An 18,314-nucleotide genomic window follows, 5' to 3' on the forward strand; every position below is an offset into this window, starting at 1 on the left:
CAAAAGTTACTTTTTTGATTTAAAAGTGTTTCTTTTACTTTTCGACACGTAATTTCAAAAGTGATTTTTTGAAATAAAAGTTGTTGAACTGTCAAAAATACCTCTTCATTGCAATGTTTTTGGCAGCACTGGACTTCAGTTTGGCGCTAAATTTGACGAGCGACACAAAACAAGGCGAAACAGCTTCCAATTGAATGAAGTTTACACTTCACTCACTTTGCTTCCACCCCAGCTTCCACCGGATTTACCAGGCAGAAAATCATTAAGGTGAGAATTTTTGGGAATGATCGCATAAATAGTTTTCATTCATTTTAATTTTGCAGAACCGGAACCGGAACCGGAAAGCTAACCGGGATGCAGATTATCGCTTTCAGCTTCCGACATTCCTGAAGATGTTTCGCAGGGCCAATGTTGGACTTCATCATAGTTCAGAGCACCAGATTTGGACAAACTTGACTCAACGGATTGAATTCATCTAGTATCCAGGCAATTATGCATTACATTATTCACACAGCAAAAAAATAATTTTGATATCACATCAAAGTGGATGCACTACAATCATGTCGAAAATTTCATGTAATTTTTATGACCTCATAAATAAACAAATGCAGTAAAAGCAGCGTAATGTCAGTTCATGCATTGTATTAATGATAATTTTGTCCTTTTTAGCAAGTAATATTACACCATATTTTCGACATGATTGTAGTGCATCCACTTTGACGTGATATCAAAATTATTTTTTTGCTGTGCAGGACATTACCTCAAGAGTTGTTCAAACTTTTTTGTAATTTTCAGTGGAACGGAACTCATTCTTACAAATGACCCAGTCTAACGCTCTGGTTCGATCTCCCAATATCGAAAATCAACCCATGACCGATACGGAATCATCGGCTGAATATTTTCGATTTACGGCTGTTCCGCCGATTCGAATGATTCCACCACAGATTTCCGTACGTCACCCTAAAGATGCCTGTTCTGTTCCCCTTGTGTGTGATGGAGGATTTACCATGCACGTGATCAACGTAGTGCAGCAACGACATCAGCATGTGTTGTTCAACCGAGTCTTCAACCCGGTGATGGGAATTCTGCAGTAATCACATATTTGCCTCAGTTTTTCAACAACAAATAGCGCATCAAATCAAATAGTTCCTCCTTTGCCAAATCAGTGACTGATGTCCGGAACAGAGCTTAGAATTATTGACTGCCTAAGCTGAGTGTGAAAGCACTGCACTAATCAATCCATTGCTCTGTGCAGACCGTTTGTACCAAACGGTAAAGGACGAGGCAATGAAAGAGCCAACAAAAACATTCAGTCACTCACGAGCAGGCGACGCACACCGCTTGCCTTCGCTCACACAGCATGTAATTGAGTCATTTTTCCATAGAAAATGTAAGTACGCTCAGTCATTCAAAACAAATGTTGGGTACCATCACGGCAGAATAAACGTGTTGACTGAGCTACTGACTGAGTGCTCGGCTGTCAGTGACTCGTTTACCTCTGAATCATTCAGACTCTCACGAGGCAGTGAATGATGAGGCAGATGGCAGTTCATATTCATATCAAAATGACTCAATGAACCTGACTGTTTTGCGCACTGGTCCGGAAGGAAGCAACCCACTGCCACGACGTCTTTGAAAATCGGGTAGTCATAATGATTTATTGTTATTGTTATTTATGTTAGGTGATAAAAATATTTCTGGATCCAGGTATTAAACAAATAAAAACATATATTAGAATTTAAAATGTAAAGCGACGTGATAAAATTGAAAATGCTGATTTTTTAACTGCAAATATTTAATTTTACGATTGAAAATACACCTTGTCATTTTAAAATTTGATTTGAATTAGAAAAAAAGTATTTTTCTTTCAACACTGTCTGGCTTTTCTTTTGACAGTAGTACCAACAATCAATACGAAACTAACGATTTTAAATTGGCTCACTACTTGACTAGCCTATTGGTCCCAAGCAAACGATTAACGTACCCCATTCTAGTCGGAATTCTACTACTACACAATGTTTGTTTTGATTCGCTATGAAAGTTTGACAGATAAAATGAGGGCTTATTGGATTTTCCTATGTTTCGAGGGGTGAATCGATTAGCTTGCGACCGAAGAGAGTACCAGAGCTAAGCCAAAAAGTTGAGCACGTTATTTCGGGACCTTCTAGTCTTAGAGTATGGTAGTACAATTCGTTTTGAAAGTTTAAACTTTTAAAATTAATGGCCGGAAAACTTTTGAATTGACAGTTGATTGCCTTTCGTTTTGAAAGCTAACTGCTCTCTACCAAAAAGAACCAATGCAAACTTTTAATTATAACAATGTGTTTTTTTTTAAATTTTAGCAACGATTTTTCTTTGTGTGTAATAAGTACGAGATTGGTGGCTGTCGAATAACTTCAAGCAATTGATCATAGGTAAATTATTACCAACTACTGTATTTTAATCCATGTTTCGATTTTAGGAATGGCGCAATGGATGACGATGATTTTAAATTGGCTCACACTGGACTAGCCTATCGGTCCCAAGCACATCGATGAACTAACCCCATTATCATAGAGGTAACTCTAAGACCAGAAGGTCCTGAAGAAACGAGCTCAACTTTTTGGCTCAGCTCTGGTACTATCTTCGGTCCCAAGCTAATCGATTCACCCCTCGAAACATAGGAAAATCCACTAACCCCTCATTTTATCTGTCAAACTTTCATAGCGAATCAAAACAAACATAGTGTAGTACTGGAATTTATACTAGAATGGGGTACGTTAGTCGATTTGCTTGGGACCAATAGGTTAAAAAAGTAGTGAGTCAATTTTAAATCGTTAGTTTCGTATTGATTGTTGCCATTATAGTCGAAATTCTAGTACTACACTATGTTTGTTTTGATTCGCTATGTAAGTTTGACAGATAAAATGAGAGTGATTGCGCACGGATGGGATCCCTACGTTGTGTTGATTGTATAATTACGAAAACGGATAGAATTATGGATCCTGCCATGGCGGAGGAATATAATGCACTGTTGTATTGTTTATTTGTATTGCACGTTACAGCTGGTAGGGTAGTTACATAGAGGTAACTCTAAGACCACTGGGTCCCGAAGAAAATCATTATTATTTTTGGCTCACTCAGTACCAGAACAACGGTCCCAAGCAGTCCCAAGCTATTTCACTCACCCCTGCATGTTCTGCATGAATCCACACACCCCTGATGTTATCTGTCAAACTTTCATAGCGAATCAAAACAAACATAGTGTAGTAATAGAATTTCAACTAGAATAGGGTACGTTAATCGTTTGCTTGGGACCAATAGGCTACTAAAGTGGTGAGCCAATTTAAAATCGTTAGTTTCGTATTGATTGTTGGTAGTTATACATATAAATGACGTTACACAAACCGAGGGGTTCGTGGATTTTCTTATGTTTCGAGGGGTGCATTGATTAGCTTGGGACTGAAGAGAGTACCAGAGCTGAGCCAAAATGTTAAGCACGGTTCTCCGGGACCTTCTGGTACTTAAGGAGGTCTACAGAGTGGCAACTCCTGTCAGTGTTTTTAAACACTTGTAGTTTCGGATGGGTTAATCACATACATGTCTGCATATTTTTCATTTAGAGTGTATTTATTGCCTGTTTTCGGCACGGTGATAGTGAATTTCTGTTTTCGGACGAGCAAATGTTCCTGCTACATGATCATCACAACCAGCAAAATGATATTCCTTGTGACAAACTAGCAGTTCAAACGTTCCAGAATGTTTGCAGGGTTAAAATCAACAGTAAATAGTAGATAGATAATGTTTTGAAGAATCATTTGCTTCCCTTCATCCAGGGCTGTAATCTGATCACTCAATGCGCGCAATGTACAGATTTTCTGAAATATACAAAGTGAGAATCAAGCAAACACAAAGTTTGCTTGTCTTTCACCCTGCGCAAGTGTAAAGCAGCGGAGAAGAGAAGACATACACACACCCAGAAATAACGAAAGCTCAATGTGTAGCCATCGCTCCGACGGCTCCGACGCAAAGAGCGCCACTCAGTGTAGGGTTGCAAATGGGAAACCCAACAAAAAGACAAAATTATTCTTTGTTATGCCCTTCTTCACCTCCTATGCATGCAGTCGTGGTAAGCAAAGTCTGCAAAGAACTCAAAGAAGACATTACCGCTTGTTGTATTATATTCGCTCCCTGCGCCGCACGGAGTGTACCGCTCATTGTGTGGATCGCTTTCTCACAGATTAGTTAGAAAAGAGTGTGTGAAGCAAATGTGAGAACCACACACTCTTTGTCGAGTGTTGTGAGATGTATGCACAATGTTACTTTGTTAACGCTCTGAGGTGCTTTCCAGCCCTGCCTTCATCAATAAACACTTCAAGAATGCACCATACTTCTAATAAGACTCTGCACCAGTCTTGTAAGCGGTCACGGTAGTCGACATATTTTCTGTGATAATTGACTGCCTTTGCCTCCGCCACTAGCAAAACAAGCTATCATAGTACAGTACCAAACTCAAATGTCATATAAAAGGCTCTGTCATACGACACTGCCGCCGAAGACCGTCACGAATGTATGTATTTTAGTTTTTCTCATAATAAGAGCTGCTGATGGTGTGCTTGTGTGCATTCTGAAAATAGCAAGCGATGATGTCCTAGTAATAATATTTCTGATCAGAAATGGTTTGATTTACACCAAATTGAGGAATTACAACGAAATCACACATGTCATATGATAGCTATTTTGATAATTTTCTTTTAGCTCGAATGTTATTCTACCGCTCGTATTGTGTGAGAGAGACGACGGTAGAGCATGAGTGTTCGAATACAAACAGACTGTCGCGCACGACAATGAAGCGAGTGTAGTAAAAAACGTCAACTGTTTCAACCCCTGCTCTGCACTGTCTCACACCAGGCAAAAAGTACACAGACTTGACATGAGGTCAATTTTCCGGATTTTATTTCGTCGAAAGAGTGGCTTGCCTCTTCACCCGATTTATATCCAGTCAACTTCTATGGATGGGGCTACATGCTAGGCAAACTAGAACAAAATGCCTCACGATATCGTGCGTGCCAGCTGTAACGCTTTTCAAAGACGGATGTGGCTGGTAATTAAGGGAAAGGGAGAAAGATTTGCACTGCACTAAGTCAAGACAATTGTTATAGATATACCTAACAGGACATACGTTGAAAATTGAAATTCATTCCAGTTTCTCATTTTTATAACCATATACGTTACTGACAGGAATTATCACTCACCCTGTATATCACGTAATATAGACTGTAGTGTGAACGTAGTATTACCAACCTGTTGAAACTAACGATTTAAAATTGGCTCACTACTTGACTAGCCTATGGGTCCCAAGCAAATCAATTTACGTATCGCATTCTAGTTGACATTCTAGTACTACACTATGTTTGTTTTGTTTCGCTATGAAAGTTCGTGGATTTTCCTATGTTTCGAGGGGTGCATCGATTAGCTTGGAACCGAAGCTAGTACCAGAGCTGAGCCAAAAAGTTGAGCACGTTTCTTCGGGACCTTCTGGTATTAGAGTTACCTATATGGTAATCGTTAAGGCCCAAGCGCAATGTGGGCGGAAGCGGAACGGAAACGGAAAGTTTGACAGTTGTCACAAATGACATCAAAAAGCCTAACCGAAGTCGATTTGGTTCTAACTAGTTTTCAATCCGACAAGTAGGCTTACTTAAATCGAGCTTTTACTCTGCCACTGCCATTCCGCTTCCGCTGTCGTTGCGCTTGGGCCTTTAGGCAGGCCCCAAGGAGTTGGTCACTCTACACAGTGTGCCAAAATCAAATTTGGGCACATCCAGGTGCATTCATTGGCGCTGTTTGGCACCCATGGTTACAATATTTATGATCTTTAAAGTTACTGGCAACACTGAACTTTTTCTGCGCCTGCGCAGTGTGCATGTGTCAGAATTTGTTATTAATGTTGCCAAAATACAATTTACAAACCACAACCGTGAATCTCCACCAGTGATTCTTCAAAATCGACTTTCGTCCAAACAATTCGTTATTCACAAGCAAACAAAAGTCAGTTCAATTACTTCTTGGCACTGCCGTGCCCGCTGCGGCACACTGAGGTACGCAAAAAAAAAAAAGTTGCCGCAAAACAAGTGTGTAGAGTGATCACCCCTTGGCAGCCCCTTATGATTCTGTACGCTAGAATTTTAGGTAACCGATATTTTTTTTTTCGTCTTGGCATGCTCTGATGCAAATTTTATTCCAATGAATTATCCTCAGAATCAGTTTCGCTTTGTTTGGGGAATTATGAAAGTACTAAAAATAAAAACTAAGTAGACATATGCCTAGAGAAAAGGTTCAAATCCAACTAGAAAACTTCAAAATCGAACCAAAAATCAACACTAAACTGAGTAATCGAAAGAGGAGAGTGAAAAAAACGTCGTAGCTATAACTTCTAAGGTGTATCAGCCATCGAAGCAATTGGGCGCGTACTCATCGTACTGCTTTTAGTATATCTGTGAGCTGTGTGCGTGTAAGTAGCTGTGAAACTGTGCGGATGTGTGCGTGTGTGATGTGTTACTGAAGGGTCATAAATCAATTCAATTAGGAGAAAAAACAAACCGTTCAATTTATACTCGTATTAAATTGATTTTTGTGCAACTAGGTAGCTCTCATTCGTTCAATTGCTATTAAAGTGGGTAGGGGGTTTTGGTTACTTTTACACACTCGTACTCGTATGGTGAAGGGTGGTGAGATGATCGTTGTTTCGTTTTTATTTTGTACAAATGATTAGGATCGGTTGGTGGGATTCGGATTTGCTCCTTTTTAGTCGATATGATTATTTTATGGTTCTAAATGATTTTTGTTCTCTAACTAAGAAAAGTACCAATATCTAGTGTGTTCATAAACGAAAAAGAAAACTTGTTACGGTAGCGTATTGTAAGCTGTCAACTATGTTTGTAGTAGGCTTGCCAATCGTTAGAGTTTTGTTTTGTATTGAGCAAAGTGAAGGAGGAAAAATCTAGACTAGATTTGGCTGATCTGTTTGACTAAGAGTTTGAGCTATGCAACGAAATTCGGGAAGAAAAACTTATGTTACAATTCATATAATTACCCCCTTCCGAAGCATGGGACCTTCTTAAGTGGGCTAGTGCCATTGCCGAAGGGTAGGGTGGAATAACAACAAAAATCAATTTAATTTAGACTTTGAATGGGAAAATAGTGTTTTGCGTTCTTAATCCTAGTGTAGAAAAGAAAATGAAGAATGCGAAAGTGACAGGAGTAAAAGCGAGTAGATTTTTGACATTGTGTTCATTGGTTTGTTGTGAGATGAGCAAAGAGTGCTGTTGGAGAGTTGTTTGCTAAACCTGAAGTTGTTGTCATTGTATCGAGGAGTGCTTTTGAGCTTTGACAGCGCTCTGATCAACAAAATGTCAAAAAATGTAACATTTAATAGTTTGTTTACAGTAGTACACATCTAGTTACGAGTTTGTGTGGGTAGAATTTTCATGGCATGCTTGGATCGTGCTTGACCTACCTTGTTGGGAACCTGGACCACCATGTTCTGCAGCAGTTGGGCCTCTTGGGGGGTTGCATGTGCACCTCGCACTGCCGTAGCTTATCCATGGCCATGGGATCACCCGGGTGACGTACCAGGGGTTTCTACAAATGAAAGCAAAGTTACTCATGGCGATTTACAGCCCCTAAACGTCATGTACCATTGCGAAGGTGGCGTTGCTATCGGTGTCCAGTAGATCAGACGCCGCATCTAGGCTGACCTGTTCCATTTCACGTCGCTTCTTCTTCATGTTCTCCCGTTGAATGTCCGCAGCCCTGTCCGCTTCGAGTGCGCATGAATGACAAAGAACGGGCGACAAGACAGACAAGAAGCGCACAAGAATTTATGTGTTCCAAGACGCAGTGTGGAGACGCGGTCGTTTGTTGGTTAAGTGTTTGACAGTTTTCGATTACAGTGTTACAGAGTATAATCAAGGTGTCAAGGACAAACATTCAAGTGTCAAACAGTGATAGATCACATTGTACGTGACGTTACATTTTCGGTTGTAGGAGAGCACGAATTAATCATAGTAATCGGGACGTTAACATAATTATTTATATGCGCATATTCGGGCGTCATTCCAAGTGGGTCAAAGAACGGGAGTTTTACGGTACACCGCGGATTGTTTTTTGTACGAGGTCCGGATTGTTGTTCAAGGGGGTAATTCGGTTAAGCGAGCGGTGTGAATGATGATGTGAAATGAAGGGAAAAGAAATAAACAGAAACCGAAAATTGCAGGTGAAGTCAGTATTATATAGTTATTAGAGTTTGCCTACGAACTAGCATCTACGGTAAATGTTAACTTCAAAGATAATAACGACAGTTATCATTACAGTCATGGGACCGCGTACCAACCTGAACGGGATGCGTAGTTTACCAGAGCAAACTCCAGCAGGGCACCGAAGACGAACGTCAGGCAGACGCCGGTCCACACGTCGATGGCCTTGGTGTAGGACACGGGCGGAAGCGATGCGTTGATGCCGGATGTCTGCGTTGCCATGGTGAGCAGTGTGGTGACGCCGAGTGAAACGCGCGCCGGTACGGCACCTTGATCGAGCCAGAAGGACACCCAGGACACGATGACCAACATGCAGCAGGGAATGTAGATCTGGATCAGGTAGTACGAGAACTCTCGCTTGAAGAGAAGATCCACTTTGAGACAACTGTATTCACCTGAAGGAGAGAAAAGAATGAAGCTTAATCGAGAAACTAGCTTGCCGCCATGGGGGTGTTCTTACCGGTGTTGGTTTTACTGTTACAGTAATCTGTTAAGAACTTCTCCAATGTAAAGCGTGGTAGGTGTAAGTTCTTCACCACTTGCACCGGATCGCCTTCCTTCCACAGGAACACCAAGTCAGCGGTTGTCCAGCCGTCTGCGGGGGATGGAAACAGGATGTTTTAGTGATTTCATTATGAACTAGTGGCAAGACTGCAGTACTAATATACCCAATTCGACAAAGTAGTTTGAATTTCTGGGAAACATGATGCACATAAATGGAGCGTTATTAACCATACAAATTTACATTAGATATCTAATGTAAAATTAAGATACATTTCATGAAATATATTGAATATTGCTTGGGGCAAGCTTTCGATCATGAGTATGAAGGAGATCGAAGCAACTCGGTGAAATTATAATAATCCTACACGGCGAATGAGAACGACCCAAATTTGAGTCAAATTTTACTCATAGCTGAGGTCCTGCACTTTTGGCGATTATGAGTGAACTAAGCTCAAATTTGGGTCGTTCTCATTCGCCGTGTAGTATGCTATAAATGTCAGTACTGCATCAATAAAGTATAGTTTAGTCACCGAAAAACCGACATGAATGATCATACAAAGTATCAGCACAGACAAACAGACGTAACTTTTCATTGTGTATCTTCGTTCATGCATTTAACGGTTGATTTGATTATTATCAGTTCCGCGAACTACGCGCCGCAGCGCTGGCATCGGATCACTTTGACGTTTATATATATTCTATAGAACTTTTATGCAATATTGCTCACGAGTTAGCGAGCAAGCTTGTTTTCCGCAAGAAGCCCGAGAGATGTCGTTACTGAGGTTATATGTTTTGAGATACTATTATTTCAAGAACAAGTTTTTCAAAGAGTTACGTCTGTTTGTCTGTGGTATCATCAAATTTCTGATCAAAGCACAAAACTGACATCTGCCGCCGTGTTCGCGAAAAATGTGTATCCTAGCCACGAACACACATACTAAATGTAGAGTTGGTTCGTGTCTAATCTATTCCGGGCAAATTATTTTTATTTAGATAACAAATTTGTATGGTTTTTACAGATGGGATCGCTGCACATTTGAATCCGCCGTTATGGATTCTCGATCAAGAGTAAAGTTTTAGTTTCATGTCGGTTTGTCGGTGGTTTAGTCTCATGTTTCAACCCAACCGGTCGTATTAACTCCCTCCTCTAAGAGGTTATGGGCCATTGCTAGAGAGGACGTTACCATATCACCGGAAAAAAAAAGAAAAATCTGAAAAAAATTTCACGATGGAGAGATTGGGAATAATGAAACTCAACGGAGCGAACTACAGCGTCTGGAAAACCAAGGTTGAGTTCCTGCTAATTAATGAAGACCTGTGGCAGTAAATTACCGGTGACGGACCGGTGGACACCATGGCCAATCCAGCCACTGAAGCTACCAGGGCAGCGTGGAACAGCGGTGACCAGAAGGCGCGGGCGACGATCGGCCTCCTGCTAGAGGATAACCAGCTAAACCTAATCAAGGACTGCAAAACGGCGAAAGTGACCTGGGAGAAGCTGCGAGGACATTACGAGAAGGCAACACTGACGTCCAAAGTGTCGATTCTCAAACGAAGGCATCGGTTCATGCCAGGTAACCATGTTGTCTCCGGAGGGTGAGCCATCAATAGTATCCCTCAAGGAGGTGCTGCTGGTACCGAATTTCGAATCGAGCTTGGTTTCCGTGAAGAAGCTGACGGCAAACGGAGCTACGGTCATTTTCGACGTCAACGGATGTCGAATCTTGAAGGACAAGAAGGTAATTGCGGCAGCAACGATTTCTGGGGGACTGTACTCCCTGAAGGTACCCCAGGAAGCACTGACCGTGAAGCACCATACGTCAAACTGTCAGCACACTTGGCACCGTGTGTTGGGGCATCGGGACGATGAAGCCGTCCGTGAGCTGCAAGGGTATGGCAACTGGAATCGAGATGGAAGAGTGCCGAGTCGTCTGTGAAATGCTGTCTTGAGTGCAAGCTGACACGTCTTACGTTCCCCAAGAAGTCGAAGCCAAAGTCTAAGCAACCATTGGACCTTATTCACACCGATATGTGTGGACCCATGCGAACCGTGACACCCGGTGGGTGTCGTTATTTTCTCACCATGATTGACGACTTCACCCGGTTTACCGTTGTATATTTCCTAAAGCAGAAGTCCGAGGTTTCCCAGCGTATTCAAGAGTATGTCAAGTTCGCCCAGACGGAATTTGGAAAAACCCCGAAGATCATCCGTTCCGACCAGGGAGTTGAATTTCGGAGTGACGTGTTGGATGCGTCCTGCCGAGTGCAGAGGATACGTCAGCAATTTACCACCGCCTACACTCCGCAGCAGAACGGGGTTGCGGAGCGGAAGAACCGCTCACTGGTGGAAATGGCGCGCTGCATGCTACTGGACTCCCGAATGCCGTTGAAATACTGGGCGGAAGCGGTTAACACTGGGAACTATCTACAGAACCGTTTGCCGACGAAGCCGTTGAAAAAAACGCCGTACGAGCTGTGGTATGGCACGAAGCCGGACATGAGTCACCTTCAGGTGTTCGGTTCACCGGCGTACGTGTGGATCCCTGGAGAGAAGAGAAGCAAATTAGAAGCGAAATCTCGGAAGTTGCTGCTCGTTGGTTATTCCTCCCAACACAAGGCCGATTCATGGACCCGAACAACGACAAGCTGACCGTCAGTCGGGACAGCAGGTTCCTGCCATTGGACGAGGTTCGGAGTGCCGAACCTCAGAAGGGAAGTATCGTTGATTATCCATTTAGACTCCTACACACTTAAATTTTTTCGACGAGATTTCAACAGCCGAGTAGTTCTGCAATTTATTTTGCCGAGATTCAGTAAAACAATTGCCGAGACTCAGCTAACAAATAACTATTTGCTGAGATATCAGCTAACAAACAGATATTTTGCAGAGATATCAGCAAAAGTAAATGCCGAGGTAATCGGCTGTTGGAGATTTCACCGAGCTAGATTAAGTGTGTAGAGCAACCGAAAGCTGAGGTCCCCGTTATTCAAGCAAACGTGGACGAGAGCGAGGACAAATCGGATGTGTTCGATCTACTCGGGTTCGACGAGGACGAGAGCGTGGACGTATCGGATGAGTCCGATCTACTCGGGTTTGAGACCAGCTACGACGATGCCAATGAGGAGACGTTTGTGGAAACAGAAGCGCAGGAGGAGCTTGAGACATCCGACTATCAGGAGGAGCAAGACGTCGTCGGCGAAGTTGATGTACCAGTAGTCCGACGATCGGAGCGTACCACAAAGGGCATCCCGCCAGAACGGTACCAATACACCGTGCGCATAGCAGCGCAATATGTCGACGAGCCACGCACATTCGAAGTAGCAATGGCTAGCCATGGAGGAAGAGCTGAAGGTGCATGAAGAGAATTCCACATGGGATGTCGTCCGTTTGCCGCCAAACAAGAAGGCTATTGGCAGCAAATGGGTATTCACAAAGAAGATGGACGAGGGTGGAAACCTGATCCACTGTGTTAAACAGGCTGGTAGCGCAAGGATTCAATCAAAAATACGGAACCGACTACCATGAGGTCTTTGCGCCAGTCGCCGCGTAAACCACTTTTCGGACCCTGCTGAGTGTCGCCGCCAGACGAGGAATGCTGGTGAATCAAGTCGACGTGAAGACGGCGTACGGAGAGCTGGAGGAGACCATTTTCTAGAAGCAGCCGGTAGGATTCCATAACGGGGTCAAGGACAACGTTCTGCATCTACGAAAAAGTCTCTACGGTCTGAAGCAGGCTGGAAGGGTGTGGAATGAAAAAAATCACCGAAGTCTTGAAGCAGCTGGGCTACGTGCCATCTGAAGCAGACCCATGCCTGTTTCGTAAAAACCTGGAAGAAGAAGACGTTCATATTACTATCTGTGGACTAGAAACACTGGAATAAGAGACCAGTGGAGACACTGTTATGGTTCCAATCGAACTGTCAAAATCGGTTCCAATCTGCAATGTTTACAAATGGTTTGCTTCAATAAGGGAGGAGTATTAAAATCGTTTAACAATCACTCATGAACTCGCTCGTCGGTGCATTGGCGAAGTCACTCGCAAGCAGTTACAAATGCAAGTGATACCAGGATTGCTGTGATGTTTATCTTGTTGCCAAATTCATGTTTTTTTCTCCGCTGGTCTCTTATTTCAGTGTTTCTAATGTGGACGACATGCTGATTGTCACTAACACAGAAGCGGAATACGAAGCCGTCCGGAAGCATTTAGCGGAGCACTTTACCATAACGTGCCTTGGAGACGTGCGACACTATTTGGGAATCCGAGTGACAAGATCCGGCGGACAGTTTTTCCTGAACCAACAAACCTACATCCAGATGGTAGCCGAACGGTTCGGACAATCAAAAGCGAAGCGCTCGCCGATACCGATGGATCCCGGGTACCCGAATGTACAGCAGAAGGAGGAGGAGCCCATGCCCAGAAACGACGAGTTCCAGAGCCTGGTGGGTGCTCTTCTATACATCGCGGTCAACACGAGACCGGACATCGCCATAAGCGCCTCAATTCTGGGCCGCAAGGTGAGTCGACCAACGGAAGCAGACAGGACCGAAGCAAAACGGACGCTCCGGTATCTCCAGTCAACAGTGGGTTGGAGCCTACGTCTGGGTTCATCCGGACCGCTGGAAGCATACGTCGATGCAGACTGGACTGGTAACAAGACAGACCGGAAATCAAAAACCGGTTTCGTCTTCTGTCTTGGAGGACCAATCAGTTGGGTAGCCCGAAAACAACCATGCGTAAGTGGAGTACGTGGCGCTTTCCGAAGCCAGCCGCGAGCTAATGTGGCTGATGAAGCTACTGAAGGACGTCGGAGAACCAATTCTGGCTTCTGTAGTTGTACACGAAGACAATCAAAGCTGTTTTGCGATGCTGAAATCTGGCGGCAGTAGCAACCGAACAAAGCACATCGACAATCGCTATAATTTTGTGAAGGAGTTGGTCAACAATAGTGTGATGAACGTTCGCTATTGCCCCAGGGAACAAATGGTTGCCGATGGTCTAACAAAACCATTGGCTCGCGTCAAGATAGAAAAGATGCGCCTGAAAATTGGTCTACAGCCCGCCGAGCTTGAGGAGGAGTAATCGATGCAACTCACCGAGCTTGAGGAGGAGTGAAGGAGATCAAAGCAACTCGGTGAAATTACAGTACAGCATCAATAAAGTATAGTTTAGTCTCATGTTTCAACCCAACCGGTCGTATTAACTCCCTCCTCTAAGAGAGTAATTTTGAATAACTCTGAAGAACTCGCATTGTTCAACAACTAAATCTTAACCGAGAAGATATTTCGGCAATGGAAAGGCAATTGCACTTCTATATATCACGCTGCGAAACATTAGCAATCACATAATACGGATTATGATGGACAATCACAAGAAGGATTTAGGACAGTCCCAGAGATTTTCTGGACAATCCCTAGAAGGCTTCGAACAATCTCTGAAAGGATTCCAGTCAATCGATAAGGGGATTTATGACGGAAGGACTCTGAACTAGCCTACGGGTTATCCGAAAAGATTTCATACACTCTCAGTACGGCTTCCGGCCAATATCAGAGGGGCCTTCGGACAAACTCAACAGGGATTCTGGACAGTCAAAAGAACGATTTCAGTAAAAATTAAGGGGCATTCATGACAGTCCAGAGAGGATCCCAAACAATCCCAGAAAGGATTCAGTACAATTCCAGGGAGATTCCAGACAATCTTAAGGAGGACTTTTTCCTTTATTACCGTGATTTTTAGCCGTAGGCTAGTTCATCACGTTATACAGCAGATGGTCAGGCTAGATCTTGCCTAAAAAATAGGTTTCAATTTGACATGAACGTGACGTATAACCGGCTCTGATTACCCAACGAATGAGACAGACAACATTTAAAAAACTTAATGTAAGGTGAGGATTAGATCGGGGCTGTGGTGAGGACTGGGTGCGCGAACAAGGTAGAGCTCCACCGTAGGAGACAGTGCCTGGTCCGGCGGAGAAACCCCGACGGCAGAAAAAAATAGAAACACACGATCAGTGCAGTTACCGACGGGGGGCTAGATTTGGTCATACAAGTGAGCTTCTTTCAGAAAGGCGATTAGCGCAGCCAACGTCGAGGGGTCGTAACCAAGAAGATTACTGACGTTCTCCGGGAGTCCATGTTGTTCGCGTAGCTTCTGGAACTCCGGGAAAACACACAGCACGTGTTCCACCGAGGCGGGGATGCTGCAAATTGAACAGACCTTGCGGAAAGGTGTCCCACCGAAATTACAGTAAGTCCTCGCATGGCCGGTCCGGAGTCTTGAGATGATCCGCTGGTCCTTGTACTTTTGGCTGTCCGGCCAGGAGCGTACGGTTTCCTTGATCTTCCTCAGGAAAATGGTCCGCGACTGGAACCATTCCTGCTGCCAGGCTTCCATAATGGTATTCACAATCCAACGCCTGACGTCGAGGAGAGGTACGTTCCTGGTGTAGCGGGGACGGGATGCGCCAGATCCCACCTGTCCACAGCCTCGTTTCCGGGAACACCGCAGTGTCCGGGGATCCACGTAAAGACGGTTGAAGGTGGGGCGTACCGTGTAATGGCTTGTATCCAGGGGTGGCTCCGATGCTTCGGCTTCCAGCGCTTGGATGACGCTGTGTGAGTCAGTTAATACGAGGATCGGTTGATCTGCCGGAGTGATGGCTGCGTCTAGAATAGCTGCGGCTTCAGCGGAAAAGACGGAACACTCCTCCGGTAGACTTTGATTCGTTGCAGTGTTCGGTCCTGCCACTATGGTCCTGCCCCGGATAAACCGACCAGAGAAGCTGTGCAACAGAATGTCTCAAAGCTACAGAGTTATCTCCGGCTTGGAATCCACTCTTAATCCGCTTATCTATTTTGACGACGTTTGATCGCCAACTCTTCTCTCCATGCCAGTGGACCCTGGCCACCGGGGGGAGGTCACGGTTGGCTGCAGTGCGAAGGGCTCTGTTCCCCTCGTTGAGGAGAAAGACCCTTTCATTCCCGGATGTCTTAGCAGCGAGGGCAGCGGCTTTCGTAGCAATGGCTGCAGTAGATCGATAGCGGAAAGGGAGGATTCAGATTTCCACACATGCGCCGTCTGCAGGCGTGGAAGGGAGAAGGCCGGATACGATGCGTACGTAGGTATTGTATACCGGAGCGAGGGTGTTGTTGAGCTTCTCGGTGGCTAAGCAGGTTATTTCGAGGCCGTAGAAAAGTCGACTGTTGATAACAGCCCGAGCGACACGTAGGCTGATCTCACGGTTGCTGGAGCGATGCGGGCGGGAGATTGTCCGGACTATGTTGATGCGGTTACGACAGTTTTTTTTCACCATCCTGAAGTGCTGGTTGAAGCTTTGGGTGCGATCCAGTACTACCCCCAGAACACGCACTGTTTTCTTGAGCGGAATCGGGTGATCTTGGATGGTGATCGGTGGTCCTCGAATCAGATGGCCCGAGTGACAGATATGGCACCCGTACACTCTTCGGAGCGGAGAGCTGGAAATCAACCGAAAGCGCCCACCTGCTGACGGCGGAGACTGCTGCTTGAGCTATGTTCCTGGTCCGTTTAGTCGTTCGTCCCGTTACGACGATGAGTATGTCGTCGGCATAAACTTTTTTTTTTTTATCCTTTATTTGAGAGATTTTTAGCCATAGGCTAGTTCATCTCTTAGTCGGCATAAACGATTACGTGTACGTTCTTGGGCAATCGGCTGAATACCCCGTTCATTGCCACCAGGAATAGCGTTACCGCTATGACGGACCCCTGGGGCACTCCAGTTTGTTCGGGGAACGGATCCGAGCGAGTGTTCCCGACGGTCACCTGGAAAATACGATCAAGGAGCAAATTCCGTACAAAATGTGTGATGTGATCTTCCAGGACCCAGCCGATGAGCTGTCTGATGATACCAGGTGTCCATGGCCTGTTGAACGCTTTTGAAATATCAAGGGAGACTATCTCCGCATGGTGACCGTTGTCCTGGGCTTCCTTAAGTACATTCCCAAAGGCTGCAAAGTAAGTGGAGGAGCCGTGTCCTTGCCGGAACGCATGCTGCCGTTCGTCAAGGAGGCCGTTTGACTCCAGAAACTGCTGAAGACGACGATTTACCATTCTCTCCATCACTTTTGCCGCGCAACAAGTGAGTGCAATCGGCCTAAAGGAGGAGGCTTCTTCACTCGCTTTGTTTCCAGAGGTCCGGATACGAGTCAGTGAGCCATAGATTGTTGAAGAGGGTGAGTAGCCTCATTTTTTCGTCGAGGGAGAGGTTTTTTAATACCTCCAATCTCGTCCGGCCCGGCAGATTTATCACTACTGCTGCCGAGGGCAAATTGGAGCTCCCGGAATGTAAGAGCTTCGTTGATCTGGAGAGCAGGAACATCGGGTGGAATTCGCAAGTCGCGAATGTTGCTTGTGGAAGGTTTTTACGCGCTGGACGACATCGCTGTCGTAGCCACTGACAGCAGACAGGCCGGCAAAATATTTTCCTAATTCGTCGGCGATGTCCTTCGGTTCTGAGATCGAGGTGCCATGAGCTTGGATAGTAGGTGGAGTATACCGCTGTTTGCCACTCAGAGCGTTGACGCGATTCCACAATTCACTCGACGATTGGGATTCGTCGATTGAATCCAAGAAATCCATCTAGCTAGATCGCTTTGCGTCACGGATCACCTGTCTGCACGAGAGATTGCGTTCTCGGTAAAACTTCAGCGCTTCCTCCCTCCCAGGGTCGTCTGAGGCGAGACGCTTAAGCCGGCGTAAAGCTTTGCATCACGCTTTCACCGCACATTTGGTATCCTCGTTCCACCAACGTGGGACTTTTCGCCCGGGTACCTACCCGTCCTTGGTATAGATACTGTTGCAGCTTCGTAGAGTACTTCCGTGAAACTCGAGATGTCGTTCGGATCGCGTTGCTGAAGGAGAGCGTCAGATTTCTCCCTGAAGGCGTCTCAGTTGGCTTCCTCGTAGCGCCATCTGGGTCTCCGAGTCGTTGGAGGGGCCGCGCCTACGGAAAGCTGTATACGGATCGGGTAATGGTCACTACCATGCAGGTCGTTACTGATATTCTACTGTGTCCTGTTCGCGATAGATCGACTGGCAGTGGCAATGTCGATCGCGGTGGTGTGCCGTCTATTAAGAAAGGTGGGAGTGCCGTCGTTCAGCACCACCAGGTCCTCACTCTCGAAGATTTTCGCCAGAGTAGAACCTCTGGGGTCTGGGTGGGGGCTGCCCCAGTCCGGATGGTGCCCATTGAAGTCGTCGACGATGAGCCGCGGTTCCGGAAGCTTGGAAATAGCTGCACTTAAGTCTCCATCTAAGTTGGGCAGGTACGCACAGCCGATAGCTAAGTTAGCGGGGTTCTTGAGGCGAACGCCAACGATTGGTAGGTCGGTTTGGAGGTCAAGAACTTGGTGTGGAATGCTCCTAAGCACACCGATGGCTACGGAGTGCCTGAAGTTATCGCAGTGCTTGTAGAACCAATCATATCTCCCTTCCAGCGAATGATTGAGGGAGGACTACTGTCATCCCAAATGGAGGA

At 45.2% G+C, this 18,314-nt stretch overlaps 2 protein-coding genes across 4 annotated transcripts in view; both read right to left on the minus strand.

Moving 5' to 3' along the window:
* Window positions 1-18,314, minus strand: part of LOC135698974 (uncharacterized) — a 330,343-nt gene that overhangs the window by 50,163 nt on the left and 261,866 nt on the right. The window lies entirely within an intron of this gene.
* GluClalpha (glycine receptor alpha 1) overlaps window positions 1-18,314 on the minus strand; it is a 313,027-nt gene that overhangs the window by 9,006 nt on the left and 285,707 nt on the right. For 2 of the 3 annotated variants that reach the window (XM_065219133.1, XM_065219134.1), the window contains exons 8-12: window positions 8,758-8,892; window positions 8,375-8,692; window positions 7,680-7,801; window positions 7,499-7,623; window positions 7,076-7,108 (exon numbers count right to left, since the gene is read on the minus strand). In XM_065219133.1, coding sequence (XP_065075205.1) covers window positions 7,076-7,108; window positions 7,499-7,623; window positions 7,680-7,801; window positions 8,375-8,692; window positions 8,758-8,892 — 733 coding nt within the window. The remainder of the gene's footprint in view (window positions 1-7,075; window positions 7,109-7,498; window positions 7,624-7,679; window positions 7,802-8,374; window positions 8,693-8,757; window positions 8,893-18,314) is intronic. The other variant, XM_065219135.1, reaches the window with a different exon arrangement.

Source organism: Ochlerotatus camptorhynchus, unplaced genomic scaffold, assembly GCF_037179485.1.
Source record: "Ochlerotatus camptorhynchus isolate MF236.1 unplaced genomic scaffold, CSIRO-AGI_Acam_v1.1 ptg000099l, whole genome shotgun sequence".
NCBI classification, from domain to species: Eukaryota; Metazoa; Arthropoda; class Insecta; order Diptera; family Culicidae; genus Ochlerotatus; species Ochlerotatus camptorhynchus.